The following is a 14281-nucleotide window of genomic DNA, read 5'->3' as shown; positions in this document are numbered from 1 at the left end:
GCTCGGTTTCTCTGAACCCTGCAGGGAAAACCCTCAGGAGAGAGAGGCATCACTTGGCCGTGGCCAAGGCAGCCGACTGAGGTCTAAAATCCACCTGGAAGTCCTGTACATCATCAGGGCCACCATCTGCAAATCTAAGTGAGACAGATCGAAGCAGAAAAGACACAGCTTTGGAATCAAGCTTCCCATGGCCAAAGGCCCTCAGCCTTATTTTTGTCAAAAGAAACTGAATTCGCAGGTAGCAACTGTTACTTTTTTTTTAAAGATGCATAATTGGATGATGGACCACTACACTCTCTGTCTGTTGCAGAGAAATAAAGAAGTAAAATTCAGGAGAGTTACGTGTGACCCATTTCTCTGCTCCTAATGAATAAAGGAGGAAGATGGGGAGGAGCCCGGGAGCCTGGCCTCAATTTCCAGCCCACACTGGCACTTCCAGGGCCTGGCAGCCCCTGGCTTTCCGGTGCAGTCTCTCAGACGGCTCAGAGTGGGAAAAGCTCGCCTGACGCCAGGCCTCAGACTGCAAACCCGTCCCCCATATCCATGGGCCCTGAGCGAGTGACTGTTTGCAAGGGGCTGGGACCAGGCTGCCGCCGATGATGCTGGAAAAGGCTCGGGCAGGTGAAGTGAAGGAGGGGAAAGACAACCCAAACAAGTCTAAGACAGCCTCTCTGGAGGAGGAACAGCTTTCAGGGGGCACCCGGCCAGCTGGCTGTCACTCATAAGCACGGCCCAGTTCTCTGCAGCTTCAGCTTTACTGGTAAAAGATGCCTTTTCCAGAACAATGCGTCTATGTTAAAAGGTGCCTGTCATTGATAACCGCTTTTCAGTCTCACTGGCAAAAAAAAAAAAAAAAAAGTCCTCGCTTGCATACTCATGGTGAATGCTTGGGTTTGCTGGGTTTTGTTGCCTTTAATAGTTTTTTTCTGACCTGTTGGGTGTTAGAAAAAAAAGTTAGAAAAAAAAGTTTCCAATCAGTTCCACCACACGATTTCTTTTTTCAGAAGTCTCCTGAACACCCCAATGATGTGTCTATTATTATCTTTGGGGAAACAGCTGACTGCTCGGCTCACAAAAACACTATTAACTTTCCTCCTGATAAGCATCTGGCTCCAGTCTTGACCTTCCCAGATTTCTCAGCTGGGTTCCCTTCCTGCTCCATCTCCTCCTGGTTGTTGTGTCTGAAGTGGCCAAGGCAGCGCAGGCTCCCGAAGCCTCCAGCCGCAAGCAGCGGGCTGGGAGGTGACGGGCCCATTTATTAAGGGTCTGGGACACACTCCTGAGCTGTCAGCAGCCACCCTCCTGTAGCCCCTGATCGGGGAGGGTGGGCCTGGGGCTTGGGAAAGTAGAAGGGGCGATGTGATGGTGAACCAAGACCCTCCGTCCGGGAAGGGGACAGTTCTTCCTGAGAGGTACCCGCCGTCCAGGAAGGGGACAGTTCTTCCTGAGAGGTACCCGCCGCCCGGGAACTGAGACAAAAGTCAGAAGGAATCTTTGGCTCAAGTGAGAAGTGAATAGTGGGTCTTAAGACCCAAGACAAGCCACTGCCCCTCTCTGGGCCTCAGTTACCTCATCAGTAAGACGAGGGGCAGACTAGACCATTTCCGACATCCTTTCCAGCTCCAAAAAAACATTGTATGATCTAATAAATCTGAAAAGGGCATTTCCTGACCTTTTCCTTTCAGTATGTAACTCCCATCCTTATAGAATATTCTTATTTTCCAGGCTGGCTTCCTGCATCCTGTGCTCCGGTCTCTTCGGAGCCACCTCAGCCGTCTAGTCACTTTCAAGGTGACTTCTGGGGCTGGGATTAGGATTTCCGCAACAGGAAGAGGAGATCAAATAAAAGTCTGGCCTTAACTACGTTCACACAACAGAATATTATTCGGTCATAAAACGGAATGAAGCACGGACACACGCAACGTGGATGAACCTTGAAAACATTACGGCCAGTGAAAGAAGCCAGTTACAAAGGACCACCAATGTATGATTCCATTTATATGAAATGTCCAATGTCCAGAATAGGGAAATCCATAGAGACAGAAAGCAGATTAGTGGTTGCCTAGGGCAGAAAGGAAGTATGGGGTGACTGTAGCCGGTACCGGGTTGCTTTTTGGAGTGATGAAAGTATTCTAGAATTACACAGTCATGATAGTTGCACTACTCTGTAAATATATAAAACCTCTGATCTGTCCGCTTTAAAAGGGTGAATTTTATGGTATGTGAATAATATCTCAATAGAACAGCATTAAAAAAAAAAGGAAAAAAGTCACTGTTTCTTTTTACTTCTTTAATGTGGCTACTGGAGAACTGTATTTTATATATGTCACTCCAGTTGTATTTCGGTCTATGTGTAACAAAACAATCGAATAAACATATTGCTCACTTTTCCACACAAGCACAAACAGTCTGGCCTCCTCCTGCATCCTGGACAGAGCTGGCATCCGGGAGGCTGAGTGCAGAGAGCCATGGGCTGGGCGTCCAGAAACTCAGAGTCTCTGTCACAACCTGGCTTGTGACCTCGGGCTTTCACATCCCCTCACTGGTCCTGGCCCCTCAATGAAAACCCAAGTGTTGGACCAGATGACCTGACGACCTGACCCTTTTAGGTCAGACAGTCTGTAATTACAACTCCATCCGCAGGTAAAATCAAACTTTAAAAGTTCTCATTCTACCCCAAACATTGCTTATCTCCTAAAAGCAGTCAATCTGGGAATAAAAGTCACTTCAAGACAGACCAGATAATTTACTGACTGAGCAGAGTGACCGGATTGCTACCATCCTATTCCATTTATCTTGAAGGATTTCTTTCGGGAGAATTTCTTCTTGGCTTCTTCTGCCCCAGCTGTCAGTGACTTAGGAGGTGGGTAATTCTAGAGCTGACGACAACGGATAATGGGTACAACCCCCTGGAAAATAATTTGGCAACATACACCAAGGGCCATAAAAAAAACTTAACCTTCCATCCAGTCATTGCACTTCTTAGTATCTATCCCAAAAGAATAACCCTAGATTCAGAAATAACCATGAACACAAAAATGTTTGTTCTGGGGCAAACGTGGCCCAAATGGACACAAAGAAGGGCTAGTTAACCAAATGGTGGTAATGCTCGGGACAGAAGTGATAAAGCTGCTGGAATAAAGGTGGAAGCCTGAATCTTTTTTCTTCTTTTATTTTTGATGTGATTAAAGTATATTTATAACTTTCAAAAACTGGCATAGTGCAGTATGCCATCAAATGTATAAATGCATTTCCCATGATGTCTAAACAGTATGGTGAAAAGAGATTAAAAAGAGTCTTTATGCTGAGAGAGGAAAATCTTGGTATATTCATCCCAAAGAAAATCAGACCACAGCTTAAAAGACATTGAAGCATCTCAGCCCTGATTTATCTGGTGTGTCCACCACTATATTTATACTAATTTTTTTCTTTTTAGCAAGAGCACTGTAATTATGGTTCAAGGGCATTAATAGGTGCTTAGAACTCTTGAGAGGAGCAGTCAGTCATTATATGGATAGCTTTTTGGTCATCTTCCAACCCAAGGAGATTATTTTTGGCGGGAGTGGGGGAGGAGTTTTCTTTAGCATCATTTTGTAATGGGAGACTAAGTGAAAGCACCCACTGTTTCTGCCTCATGGGAATCGTGTGCATGGACCCCAGCCTCTCCCAAATAACCCCCTGCTTTAGCAGGAAAGTACAGCTGAGGAGGGAAGGGCTCAAGGGCTCTGCCTTGGGCCTCAGGATAGAGCCCACACTGGCCCACCATCCTCCTGCCTCGATGAGCTAAGCATGTTGTGAGAGTCGTGTTCCCTTTGCGTGCCTCTCTCTGAAGTGAAGGCTTGGGTTATGGGACCTGCGAGAACCTTCCACACTCAGATACTGTGTGCTGGGATTCTGTCCACAGCCAACTGGTGTCTTTGGCCAGTCAACAGCGTCTCTGCAAGGACGGAGGTGTCCTTGTCCACAAAATCCCAGAAATGTCCTTGTCCACAAAGACCCAGAAAACATGAAAATGGAGAGTTGATGTGGTTAGAGATGGGTTGTGGAAGGTGAGGGCACAGCTGTATTTTTCAGGGATCAGGGCGCATGGGGCCTTTCTAGATGGTCTCAAACTCTTGCCCTTCCTCCTATACCTTCTGTGCTATTATCAGACTTCTCCTCCTGGGTTTTTTCCAACGAGGGCTGAACCACATTTTCCAGAGCCAAAAAGGTCAAATTGGTGGAGAAATGTCAAACTAGGACCTAAGAAATCCCAACTCAGGCCATTTCTTGACCAGTAAATGTTCAATAGAAACTTAGCCTGAAAACTCAGCGTGCAGACCACAGGCTCCCTGGTAAAGAGCACACGCTCTCTGTGGTGGAGACACAGAGATGGTTGTGTGGTCAGAACCCAGGTTTCCAAAAACTAGGAGGCCATAAAGGAGACAGCAGTTCAGGGCTCCAGAATAGACTCCAGAGACATCAGCACCCATCTTCCAGGAACTGATAAACCAAGCAGGCAGAAAATCAGTAGGATATAGTTGACCTTATCAATCCACTAGACCTAACTGATGTTTATGAAACACTCCACCCAACAACAGCAGAAGATTCTGCTGTTCACATGGAACATTCACCAAGAGAAACCGCATCCTTGACCAGAAAACACATCCTAACAAATTTAAAAGAAGACCAAAAAAAAAAAGAAGAGAAATCATACAAAGCATGTTCTTAGACCACAGTGAAACTGAACTAGAAATCAATAACAGAAGGCGAGCTGGAAAACCCCCAAGTATTTGGAGATTAAATAACACGCTTCTAAGTAACACCTGAGTCAAAGACATCTCAAGAATAATCTGGGAGTGAGGCAGACTTGGGTTCAAATCCTGGCTCTACCTCCCTCTACTGGGTAGCCTTGGACAATTATCAGTCACTCCTTGGAGCCTCATCTCTTCTCAGCTGGAGAACGGAATGATGCCCCTCCCTCCCTGGGTGGCGGTGAGGGAAGCACAAGTTTGGCCCATAACACAAAGAGCACAGTGCCCAGCTCCCAGAAAGCACCCAGTGGTGGCAGCTCTTCTGGTCATTGTTCTGCCCACTGATGTTTCCTACCACCTGGCTGTCCTGGAGAACACTGTCCCTGTCCCCCCCCCCGCCCCCCCAGGCTAGCTCACTCTCTGCCAGAGAAAAGCACACGTGACTGCTGAACGTTGAGCCTTCCCTCCTCTGTATCCAGTTGGCAGCCATCGGCCTGGACAACCCCAACTGGCAGAACCCTCTGTGTCCATCCATCCCCACCGAGCAGGGATGCCACTTGGAATACTGGCACCAAAGAGAGAGCTCTCCTAGTCCTGGGGTGTGAGATGACTCAGCTGTTGGATGATCTAGTAAAGTCTCGCCCGAGACTATGTGAAAGGGAAGTCGACCACAAATCTCACCAAACTCTCAGAAAAAAAATAATAATAATAAAATAAAATAAAACAGTTTAGCAGGCAGACAGGCCTACCGTCTTCTCCTTGAGATCTGATTGCACAACTAATGAAAAAGATGTTTCCTGAGGTTTGAAAATATTGCACAAGGCTCTGACTCATTAAGACAGGGCTTATTCAAATTTGAAAATTATCAAAAAATTCCAGCCACAACAATACGCCCTCTGAAACCACCATGTGCCCGAGGAAGCATGATTATCTCCTGGTGAGGGACCAGCTGCTGTCACGTGACGCTGTGGAGGACTGCTTTTACAGAACACACTGACTTGACAGTTTGTCCTAGGAATCGAAAATAATAGGGTATCCGTGGGCTCCCAAACTTTTATTTTTTTTACCTTACGATGTGACAAATCTTTCCTTGTGAGGAATTCCCAAAGCACGGAAAACAAACTAAGCATCATTCAAGAAGGTCTTGGGGCTGCTAGACACTGCTCTCTCCCGCGCGTCACGTACTCTAAGGAGGGTTAACGAGATGACATTTGTAAAATCGAGGCATGCAGCTCTTCATTCAAGAGAAGTCACACACTTCTCAGATGGTACAGACAACGACTGGGGGTTTCCGAGGGTGACGACAGACAACGTGGTGTCGGAGCCTCTCTGCCCAGAGAAGCTTTTCTAACATATTTGTTGGCAAACCCCAAGTCAGCCTCCAGGACACAGGTCCTGCATCACCGTCCTTCTCTGTGACGCCTTCTTTAACCCACTCACGCACCTTATCCCCAGGGAGACATCATTACAGCGCTTCCTCTACTGAGCGGACTCCTTGACGACGATGATGATGGTGATAATGATTATGATGATGATGATAATTATTATTATAGCTAACACTGATCCAGTTCTAGTAATGCACTGGGCACAGTTCTAAGCACTAAGTTCATATAATGAGGCGTTTCCATCTTTCAACAATCCTATGACATAGGTATGTACGCACCATTATTTTTCTAATGATTTTACTGATGAGGAAACAAACTTAGAGAGTTTAAGTCACATACGAGAAGTCATCCCTTTAGAAAGCGGTGATGTGACTGACTCCTTAAGCCGGGTGTGATATGACCTACTATGAACTTCTTGAGATCATGGGCTACCCAGCCTTTCTCACCTCTGATTCCTTCTATCTGGACCTTCTAAGTACGTAGAAAGTGCTCAATAAATGCTCTGAATTAACTTAGAACTCATGTCACTAATTCCAAAAGCTGAACTCTGCCCTTCCAGCAGCAACAGACATGCCTCTTCAATGGGAGCCATTTGGGATGGCTACACTTCTCATTTTCTCTGCTGACATTAATTTTCTCTCTTTTTGTTAACGGCAGAGAAGACGGGGAAGGAAGGAGAAAGGGCTCAGGAGGGAACTCACTCCAGAGGATACATGCAGCCCAGCCTCGGAGCCCCTGGGAAACAGCAAGGGCCACTAGGTTCAATGGAGCTCACCTCCTGGGGCTGGGCATGTCACCACAGTGGTCATCTGGGGACTTACAACAGCTAGCACAAAGCTGCAGTACGAGGCAACCAGACCCAAGTGAGCCACAGGCATTCAACTCGAACCCTGGCTTTAACCATCAATAACTTAAGAAAAAGAAATAACTCTTAAAGAAGCCAGCCCAGGCTTTAAAACAAGGATGAAGTTACCACAATTCTTCAGAGACTAGTTTTCTTCCAAGAATCACACACCATTCCAGCTGGAAGAGCCCTCAGAGATCACCTGGTCCAATCCCCTCACTGTTGAGGCTCTGAGGGTTCGGGGGCCGATCACCTGGTCAGGTAACAGCCTAGGCAGGGTCAGAGGCAGTCTCGGCCTGTCAGTCCCTCCACCCCAGCTGGCCTTCCAAGGAACCCTCACCCACTGTCAAGCTTGATTTCTTCTTCAAATTAAGCCTCACCACAGCTATTTATTCACTTGAAATATAAGCTCATGGAAAAGTCTGATTTCTCAATCCAAGGCACGGAACAGCGTCCAGGATCACACAACTCTAAATGGACTCAGAATCCAGCCCTGCAGTCCCGAGGCTGTCGGACGTCAGACCACAGTTAGCTCATGGTCCCCGCCATAATCACTTACTGAATGCAGTTATTTTAAGTGCTAATGCAATCTATTTACAGCTCCTCTGGATGGAATGAAGTTACTCAGACACTTGGCTTCTATACACTTGGCTTACTAATTTTACGAAACCTTAATATTTTAACTCTTTAGCAAAACCGAGAACAAAAGAAGATAACCAACCAGAGTGAGCAAAGCCTTATAAACTATTCAAAAGACATCTAAGCCAGTGGTGGTTCTTCACCAGGAATGCATGGCCGGCCTCCACCTTCAGAAGCCCTCCCTCGTCAGGCCTGGGGTGAGACCAGGACAAGGAGTTCCTGGGCTTGGAGACCTCTGGGCTTGGGGCTGCTGGGTTTTTTTTGGGGGGGGGGGGGCGGGTAGCTTTCCTGGAGAGTGTATTAGGAGGAGAAAAGAACTAGGCTTCTGATGCTTGAGGAGCCTTTTCAGGCCTCTTTTCTGGCTTCCTGTCCTTTTTTTGGCAGAAATCTGCTACACATCCTGGCTAGTTTTTTGCAGTGTCTGGGAATCCGGAGGAGCCTTTCTCTGCCCAAGAGCAGTTTGGGGCCTGGGGCTCTGGTTTGGACGCATCTCTGCTACAGCCGCTTCTGCTTTTTTGCTTTTTTTTTCAGCAAGGGCTGCCTTGATGGCAACTGGGGGCAACCATGTCCTCAGACTCCTGTGCCTGCGGAGCGAGAACTGTGACGTGTCCTTTGTTTCTGTTTCATCTCAAGGCCATGGCCATCTGGAGCTCTGTTTATTCCAGCTATTAGCTTCGGCTTAGCTGGGGTTGGCTTATAATCTCGGTTTCTCTGTCAACAGCACAGAGTGCTTATGAATGGGCTGTGGACCAGATGCACGGGTTCAAGTCCTGGGCAAGGTACTGCTCTGTGACTCTGTCTCCCGGCTGTAACCCGGGGAGGATTACAGCACGCCCCTTATAGGGTTGCTAGGAGGATCAAATGGGTTAACACAGGTCTGGCACAGGATAAGCACGAAGTATATGTTAGCCCTTATTATCAGACTATTAGTAACTGCAATTCCTTTCTTTTTCCGTAATCCCCTGACCAGTATAGAGTTTTTGCTTTAAGCTAAACCAAACTGCCCCTGGTGGAAGACGACGGCTCTTTTGATCTCTGGTATAACTGGACACTTTCCCATCCAAACCCTGACAGCAGCATTGATTTCTGAAATAGAGGATTTGCCTTCATTTCCAGAACCATGATTAGAGACCCCCTCTGAAGTCTTTGTGAAGCAGCTTACAGATGAAAGTGCTTTCTTTCGAACGGGGGCACATTCCGCCTTCCCAGGATCCACCGTGGCTCCCGAATGCTGCTCAGCAGTCGGTCCTACCTCCCTTGCCCTCGCTCTCCACTCCAGACAAACCCTCCTCGTGATCTCGCGAACCGGGGAGCCGATCCTTCCCCACGTCCTCACACGGCTCGCTCCAACTCCAGGCCTCCAGCGCCTCCTCCAAAAGGCCTCGCATGGGCACTCCAGCTAAAAGAGTGCTCCTGCCAAGCCTCACAGCTGCAGCAGGCGGCCAAGGCACAGCAGTTAACAATGACGTCAGGTGACCTGCTTGTGGGCAGGGCTTCGACTGAATGAAGTCTTGGCTCCCAGGCTCCTGTCCTCAGAGGTACCTCCAGGAAGTCAAGGGCGGAATGCTAGATGGGGGGGAGAAGGGCGGCAAAAGTGAAACCTTCTGTTGAGGAAAGACTGGGTGGCCGTGTATCTCCAGCACCTCTGGTTTCTTCCGTCGTTCACTTATTCATTCAACATCCCCCCACGCATCTGCCAGGTGCCTCCTATGTGCCAGGCAGACACACACACACACACACACACACACACACACACACACACACACACACACACACACACACACACACACACAGTGCCGGATGCACCGTAGAGCTCAGTAAATATTTGCAGAAAGAAAGAAGGACAGAGGAGAACAGTTCTGCACCCTCTGTCTCTCTCTCCTTTCTGGGCCACCACGCTCATCCTTCCGTGGCTGTCCCCTCGCTGGTTCTCCTGGGAGCCCGCTGTGGGCCTGACAGCCAGTGGGATAGGACCTGTTTCCCTCCACACACACAGCGACTATTAATGACCTGAAACTTACTCAGTGACTCCACCTCACTGGCAATAAATTCGGTGCTTGAATACCGCCAGTTACTCAGGACCCCGCGCAGCGAGACTACAGTGACAGCTGGCTTGTTTTTGACAAAAACACACAATGTGCTTTTTGTATAGTCATCACCTCACACCCAAACTACTGCACTAGCCCGAACTCCGTGCCCTGGCGTGTTCTGCATTCTACTGCTAGCTTCGTCCTACCCAGGTTTTTTTGGTTATTGTTTGGTTTTTTTGTTTTGAGCTGCCCTGGCTCAAGAACATCTGAGAACACTTTGGCCCTGGGGCTCTGCACCACCAGCTGGGTCACCCCTGATGCCCCCCACCCCAAGCATCCCCAGTCACACCAATCTATTCACCAAACAAGACTTGGCTCAGCGTGACCCCCGCACTCCACGTGGGATGCACTTCGGGCCCTCCCCAAACTTCCTTTACCCAGCCTGACCTCCCTTCCCCAGGCTTGGAGTTAAACACTGGGTTGCTTCTGAGTAAGGCTGTCCGGGTTCAAATTCCAGCTGAGTGGCCTTGGGCAAGTAGTTCAACCTCAGTTCCCCCACCTGTAAAATGGGAATGACAGCAAAGGCTCCCTCCTCTCGAGGCTGTGAAGGCCGAGTGCAGTCACACGTGTAACACACCAGGCACACGGACTGGGGCACAGAGTGGGCACCCAATACGCATGCGTTGTCATGCCCATATCTCAGACTCTGCAGGTTCACTTCTCTCTGGAATATCTCTCCTCCACCCTCTAATTAGGCTGTTTCCTGAGCGCGGAGGCTGGCTCCCTGCTCCTGTGCTGGCGGAATACACAGTCTCCGTTTCACCTACAGTGCTCTGGCACCTTCCTCTCTGTGTCGGCCAATCTGTGCCAGGCCCTAGTGCTGGACCGTTTTCCTACAAAGAAAACCTAGAGCAGCCCCTTGCGCTGGGCTCCCCTCTTTCCCTTTCCACGCACTGCCCGCGGTGAACAGGCACCGTGTGGCTGCAACCAAGTGTACTGCCAAGCAGGGCTGGCCCATCCCCACACCGCTGGATTGGCCGTAGCTGAACTCGGTATTGTTTTTCCACATGGTCTCTCTGACTGGAGAGGAGAAGCATCCCTCTGGAAGGTCCCGCGAGAGAGTTAGACGATTGCTCCACCCTTTGCCCCATCACCACCACCTCCCCTGCCAGGATGGGTCTTGTTGATTGAGAAAAGATGCTTAAGGAGGGAGAGGGGTACACTTTTTCCTCATCCCTAACCCTCTCGCCTCACCCGTGCGTCTGCATTTTCTGTGATCCAAAACCACATTCAGCTTGTTCAAAAAGAACCAGTTTCATTTTTGTGGTGTTGGCTCAAAACACGGGAAGCAAGGCGGCAGCAACGCCGCTGCACCGCCTAAACTGGTGCACGGCCAGGGCGGCGGGGCGGGGGGGGGCGGGGGGGTCATCTGGGGAAACTGGGGAGCCTGACGGGCAACACCGTCCCTTTCAAATAAAAAGTCAATGTTTTCAACGACAGTATCCGAAATAAAAATGAATGCATGGTTAATTTTAAAGGGGAGGGGGGGCAGATGCAGAGAAAGAAGGGAAAGCCACAGAAATTAGACCCTGTGGTCCCAAAGCCTCAGACTCACGCAACACAAGGCACCTTTTTCAGCCCCGAACTTCTCAACTCTCTTTATGCCCGCATTCCCGTCTTGTTTGTCCCCCAGGCCCTGGCGCGGTGTGGTTCCCCGCGGGGCACCCAGCAGCCGGCCAGCGGGCGGGATGCCCCGTCACCCTGGCTCCGGGCTTCTGGACAGGGCACGTCCAGGACCCGCCGCGCGCGGAACAGACCCTGGGCTAGGCGCAAAACTCGGTTCCGACGGAGCCCGCGCAACGCTGCCACCGCGGGGGCGGGTGCCCGCCTCTCCCGGCAAGTGGGCGCCCGGAATACCCCGCCCAGCTTCGCTGCCCCTCTGCCGGCCCGTCCGTCCCGCGGGGGCAGGTCGGGGCCGGGAGGCGGAGAGCGGGGAGCTCCCCGGAGTGCAGGTACCTTGGCCGCAGGCGCCGCGCTGCAGGACGATGACCGGCGGCCGGTGCAGACTCTCAGAGCGGCGGCTGGCGGCGCGCAGCCGGCACAGGTTGGCGTAGGTAGTGGCGTCGCTGCCGCACACCGGCTCGCTGCTGGCGCACACGCAGAGGCCGGCCTGCGCGCGCCGCCGCACCGTGGCCGAGGCGGGCACGCCGAACGGCACCACGCACTGCAGCCCTTCGCCGCACGGGCCCTCCTGCAGGCCGCACTCGGCCCCCTCGGGCGCGCCGCACACCTCGCAGCAGCCGCACGCGTCGCGGACGCGGCCGCCCTCGCAGTGTCCCGGCGGCGGAGCGCAGCGCGCGGGCTCGCAGCGCTCGGGACACCCGGCCGCGCCTGGCGCCGCGAGTAGCAGCAGCAGCAGCAGCGGCGGCGGCGGGAGGAACGGGGCGCGCAGGGGCTGCATGGCGGCTCCGACGGCGGCGGCGGCGGGTTGGGCGAGGGCAGGAGAGCGGCGCCGGGGAGAGCGCGGGAGGGACTCGGGGCCAGCGGGCGCGAGCGCGCGCGGCCGCGCGGCCCAGCCCATTGGCCTCGCGGCGGTGACGAGCCGCCTTGGGGACGGGCACTGCGCCCGGGAGGGGGGCCGGCCGGATGGCGGGCGGGCGGGCGGCTGGACCGGGGAGCGCCCGCGGCGGGGGCAGGGCGGGCGCGCCGGGGCACGGCGGGGCTCGTGGGCGCGGACGGGGCGGCTCGCGGGTGGGCCCGCCGGCCCGCGGGGCCCCGTTTCCCGGTCTCCGCTTCCCACATATCCGCTTCTCGCGGCTTCCCTCGCCGCGATTCGCGACCTTAAAACTAAAAAGAGGCTCTGCACGGGGGAACCTGCGGTGGCCCGGCGCGCGAGCGCCCGGGAAAGTTCCCGCAAATTGCCGAGTTGGGGACCCGCCCCGGCCGCGGGAGGGGCCGTTGCCCAGACCCCGGGCGGTGGCACCGCCGGCCCCGGTCACGCGCTCTAGAGGAGGAGGACGAGCATCTCTCTGGAACTGACCCCCGTGCTCGGCACGCGCGACCGGGACCGCAGACCCTGTGCAGCTCTGCGAAGAAGGCGGGGCCCGCGGGGCTGGCAGAAAGCCAGCGCCCAGATCCACCGTTAAGTGAAAAAAGCAAAGAGCCTAAGTAATTAGAATATAATCGTTCGAGTCAGATTCTTTTAAAAAGTTGTTATGGGCAGGATGCGTGCTTGTACATGCGCAGAATAGCTCCTGAAGGAGAAGCGAGAAGCTGCTAACGCGCGGGGTGGGGGGAGTCTTGGGTGGGAGAGGGGCGTTGTACTGTTTGAATTTTTCACCACATGCGTGATTCTCTCAAAACGTTGTTATTGAATAAAAGAGCTCGCCTTTGATCTCCCACTTGAGAGTCTTCGGTGCATCATTTGGGACAGACGCCAGTCTAGGCGTCGTCAGGAGGAGCAGGGGCGACCCGGAGGTGGGTCCCCGTGCCCTGGCGGTGCCAGGCCGGCAGGTGGGCAGAGCTTGAGCCAGAGGACCCTGTAAGAGGCGGGCTCACGCAGCCCTGGGCCCGGCCAGCCGGGCAGAGGCTCCCAAGGGCGGGTGGGCACGGGCCTGAGATGACCGGCCTTAGGGGGGCTTAGCGACTTTTCACTATTCTTCTGTGTTTGGGTTGTTCCCTTGGGCACGCGGTACTTTTCCAACAAAAATAGTTTAAACGTAAAATCCAAATATGTGTAACCCCCGCTCAAAGCACCTCCCAAATGTGAGGCATGTTAGCGTCCAGGGTCCAGAGGGGTCCCTGGGACCAAGAGCCCGGAAGCAGGAGGTCCAGGAACCCGGGTCATGACAAAGATGTCTTGGTCCCCAGCCTGTGTCCCTAGACCCCACGGCAGTGTTTCCTAAAGCCAGAACCTCCTTCTTGTGGGAAGGGAGGCCTTCACTCAGAATTCACTCAGCCCTGGATACCAAAGGAGGGTGATACCTCTGCTGATTAGAGGCCCTGAGGGCCTGACTGGCTGTGGTTACCCAAAAAGGGGCTGGGCGGGGTGCAGGAGAGGAATAATTAGCAAAGTCCATCAGGAAATAAAAAGACTCTCCCCACTGCAGGCCAGTGAGCAGACGAGGTAAACAGGGCCTGCGGTGGTGGATAAATTGGTGAAAACTCCTTTTCATCCAATACTTGTATTTTACAGATGAGAAAACTGAAGGCCAGGAAAGGTAAGTGACTCCCCAGGTCACACCACAAGTTAAGAGTGATGGAGCCAGAGCACCTTCTAAACGGTCTGTGCCTGCAAGTTCCCGTCCTCCTGCCCTCCAGCCAAGTGACCAGACCGCAGAGTGAACTAGAGGATTCAGAACAAAACATGACCACAACTTATCCGAGCTTCCTGCTTGTCAGAGAATAAGTCCCTGAGGGTCCCACTGAGTCCCCATCACACACACTTTGCTCCCCCAGAGTTGAATAACTTGCATTTTCTGGAACATACCTTCCTGTTGAAGGTTTCTCTGCCTTTGCTCACGCTCTCCTCTCTACCTGAAGCGCCCTTCCTCCCCTCCAGTGTGAGTTAGTGTGACCTAGTGAAGCAGGCAGGACCCATGTCATCTGATGGGCTTGGATTCAAAATCCCGCTTCTGGCCCTTAATTCTG

At 52.3% G+C, this 14281-nt stretch overlaps 1 protein-coding gene across 1 annotated transcript in view; it reads right to left on the bottom strand.

Annotated features, from left to right (window-relative positions):
- The window catches only part of HTRA1 (HtrA serine peptidase 1), a 53908-nt gene extending 41681 nt beyond the window's left edge, over nucleotides 1–12227 (bottom strand). The window contains exon 1 of the mRNA XM_082406970.1: nucleotides 11648–12227. Within this exon, the coding sequence (XP_082263096.1) occupies nucleotides 11648–12212 (565 nt within the window). The 5' untranslated portion in view covers nucleotides 12213–12227. The remainder of the gene's footprint in view (nucleotides 1–11647) is intronic.
- Between the last annotated feature and the right edge of the window lie 2054 nt (nucleotides 12228–14281).

Source organism: Balaenoptera borealis (assembly GCF_965194805.1).
Source record: "Balaenoptera borealis genome assembly, chromosome: 10".
In the NCBI taxonomy this organism is placed as follows: Eukaryota; Metazoa; Chordata; class Mammalia; order Artiodactyla; family Balaenopteridae; genus Balaenoptera; species Balaenoptera borealis.
This window is presented reverse-complemented; position numbering and strand designations above follow the sequence as displayed.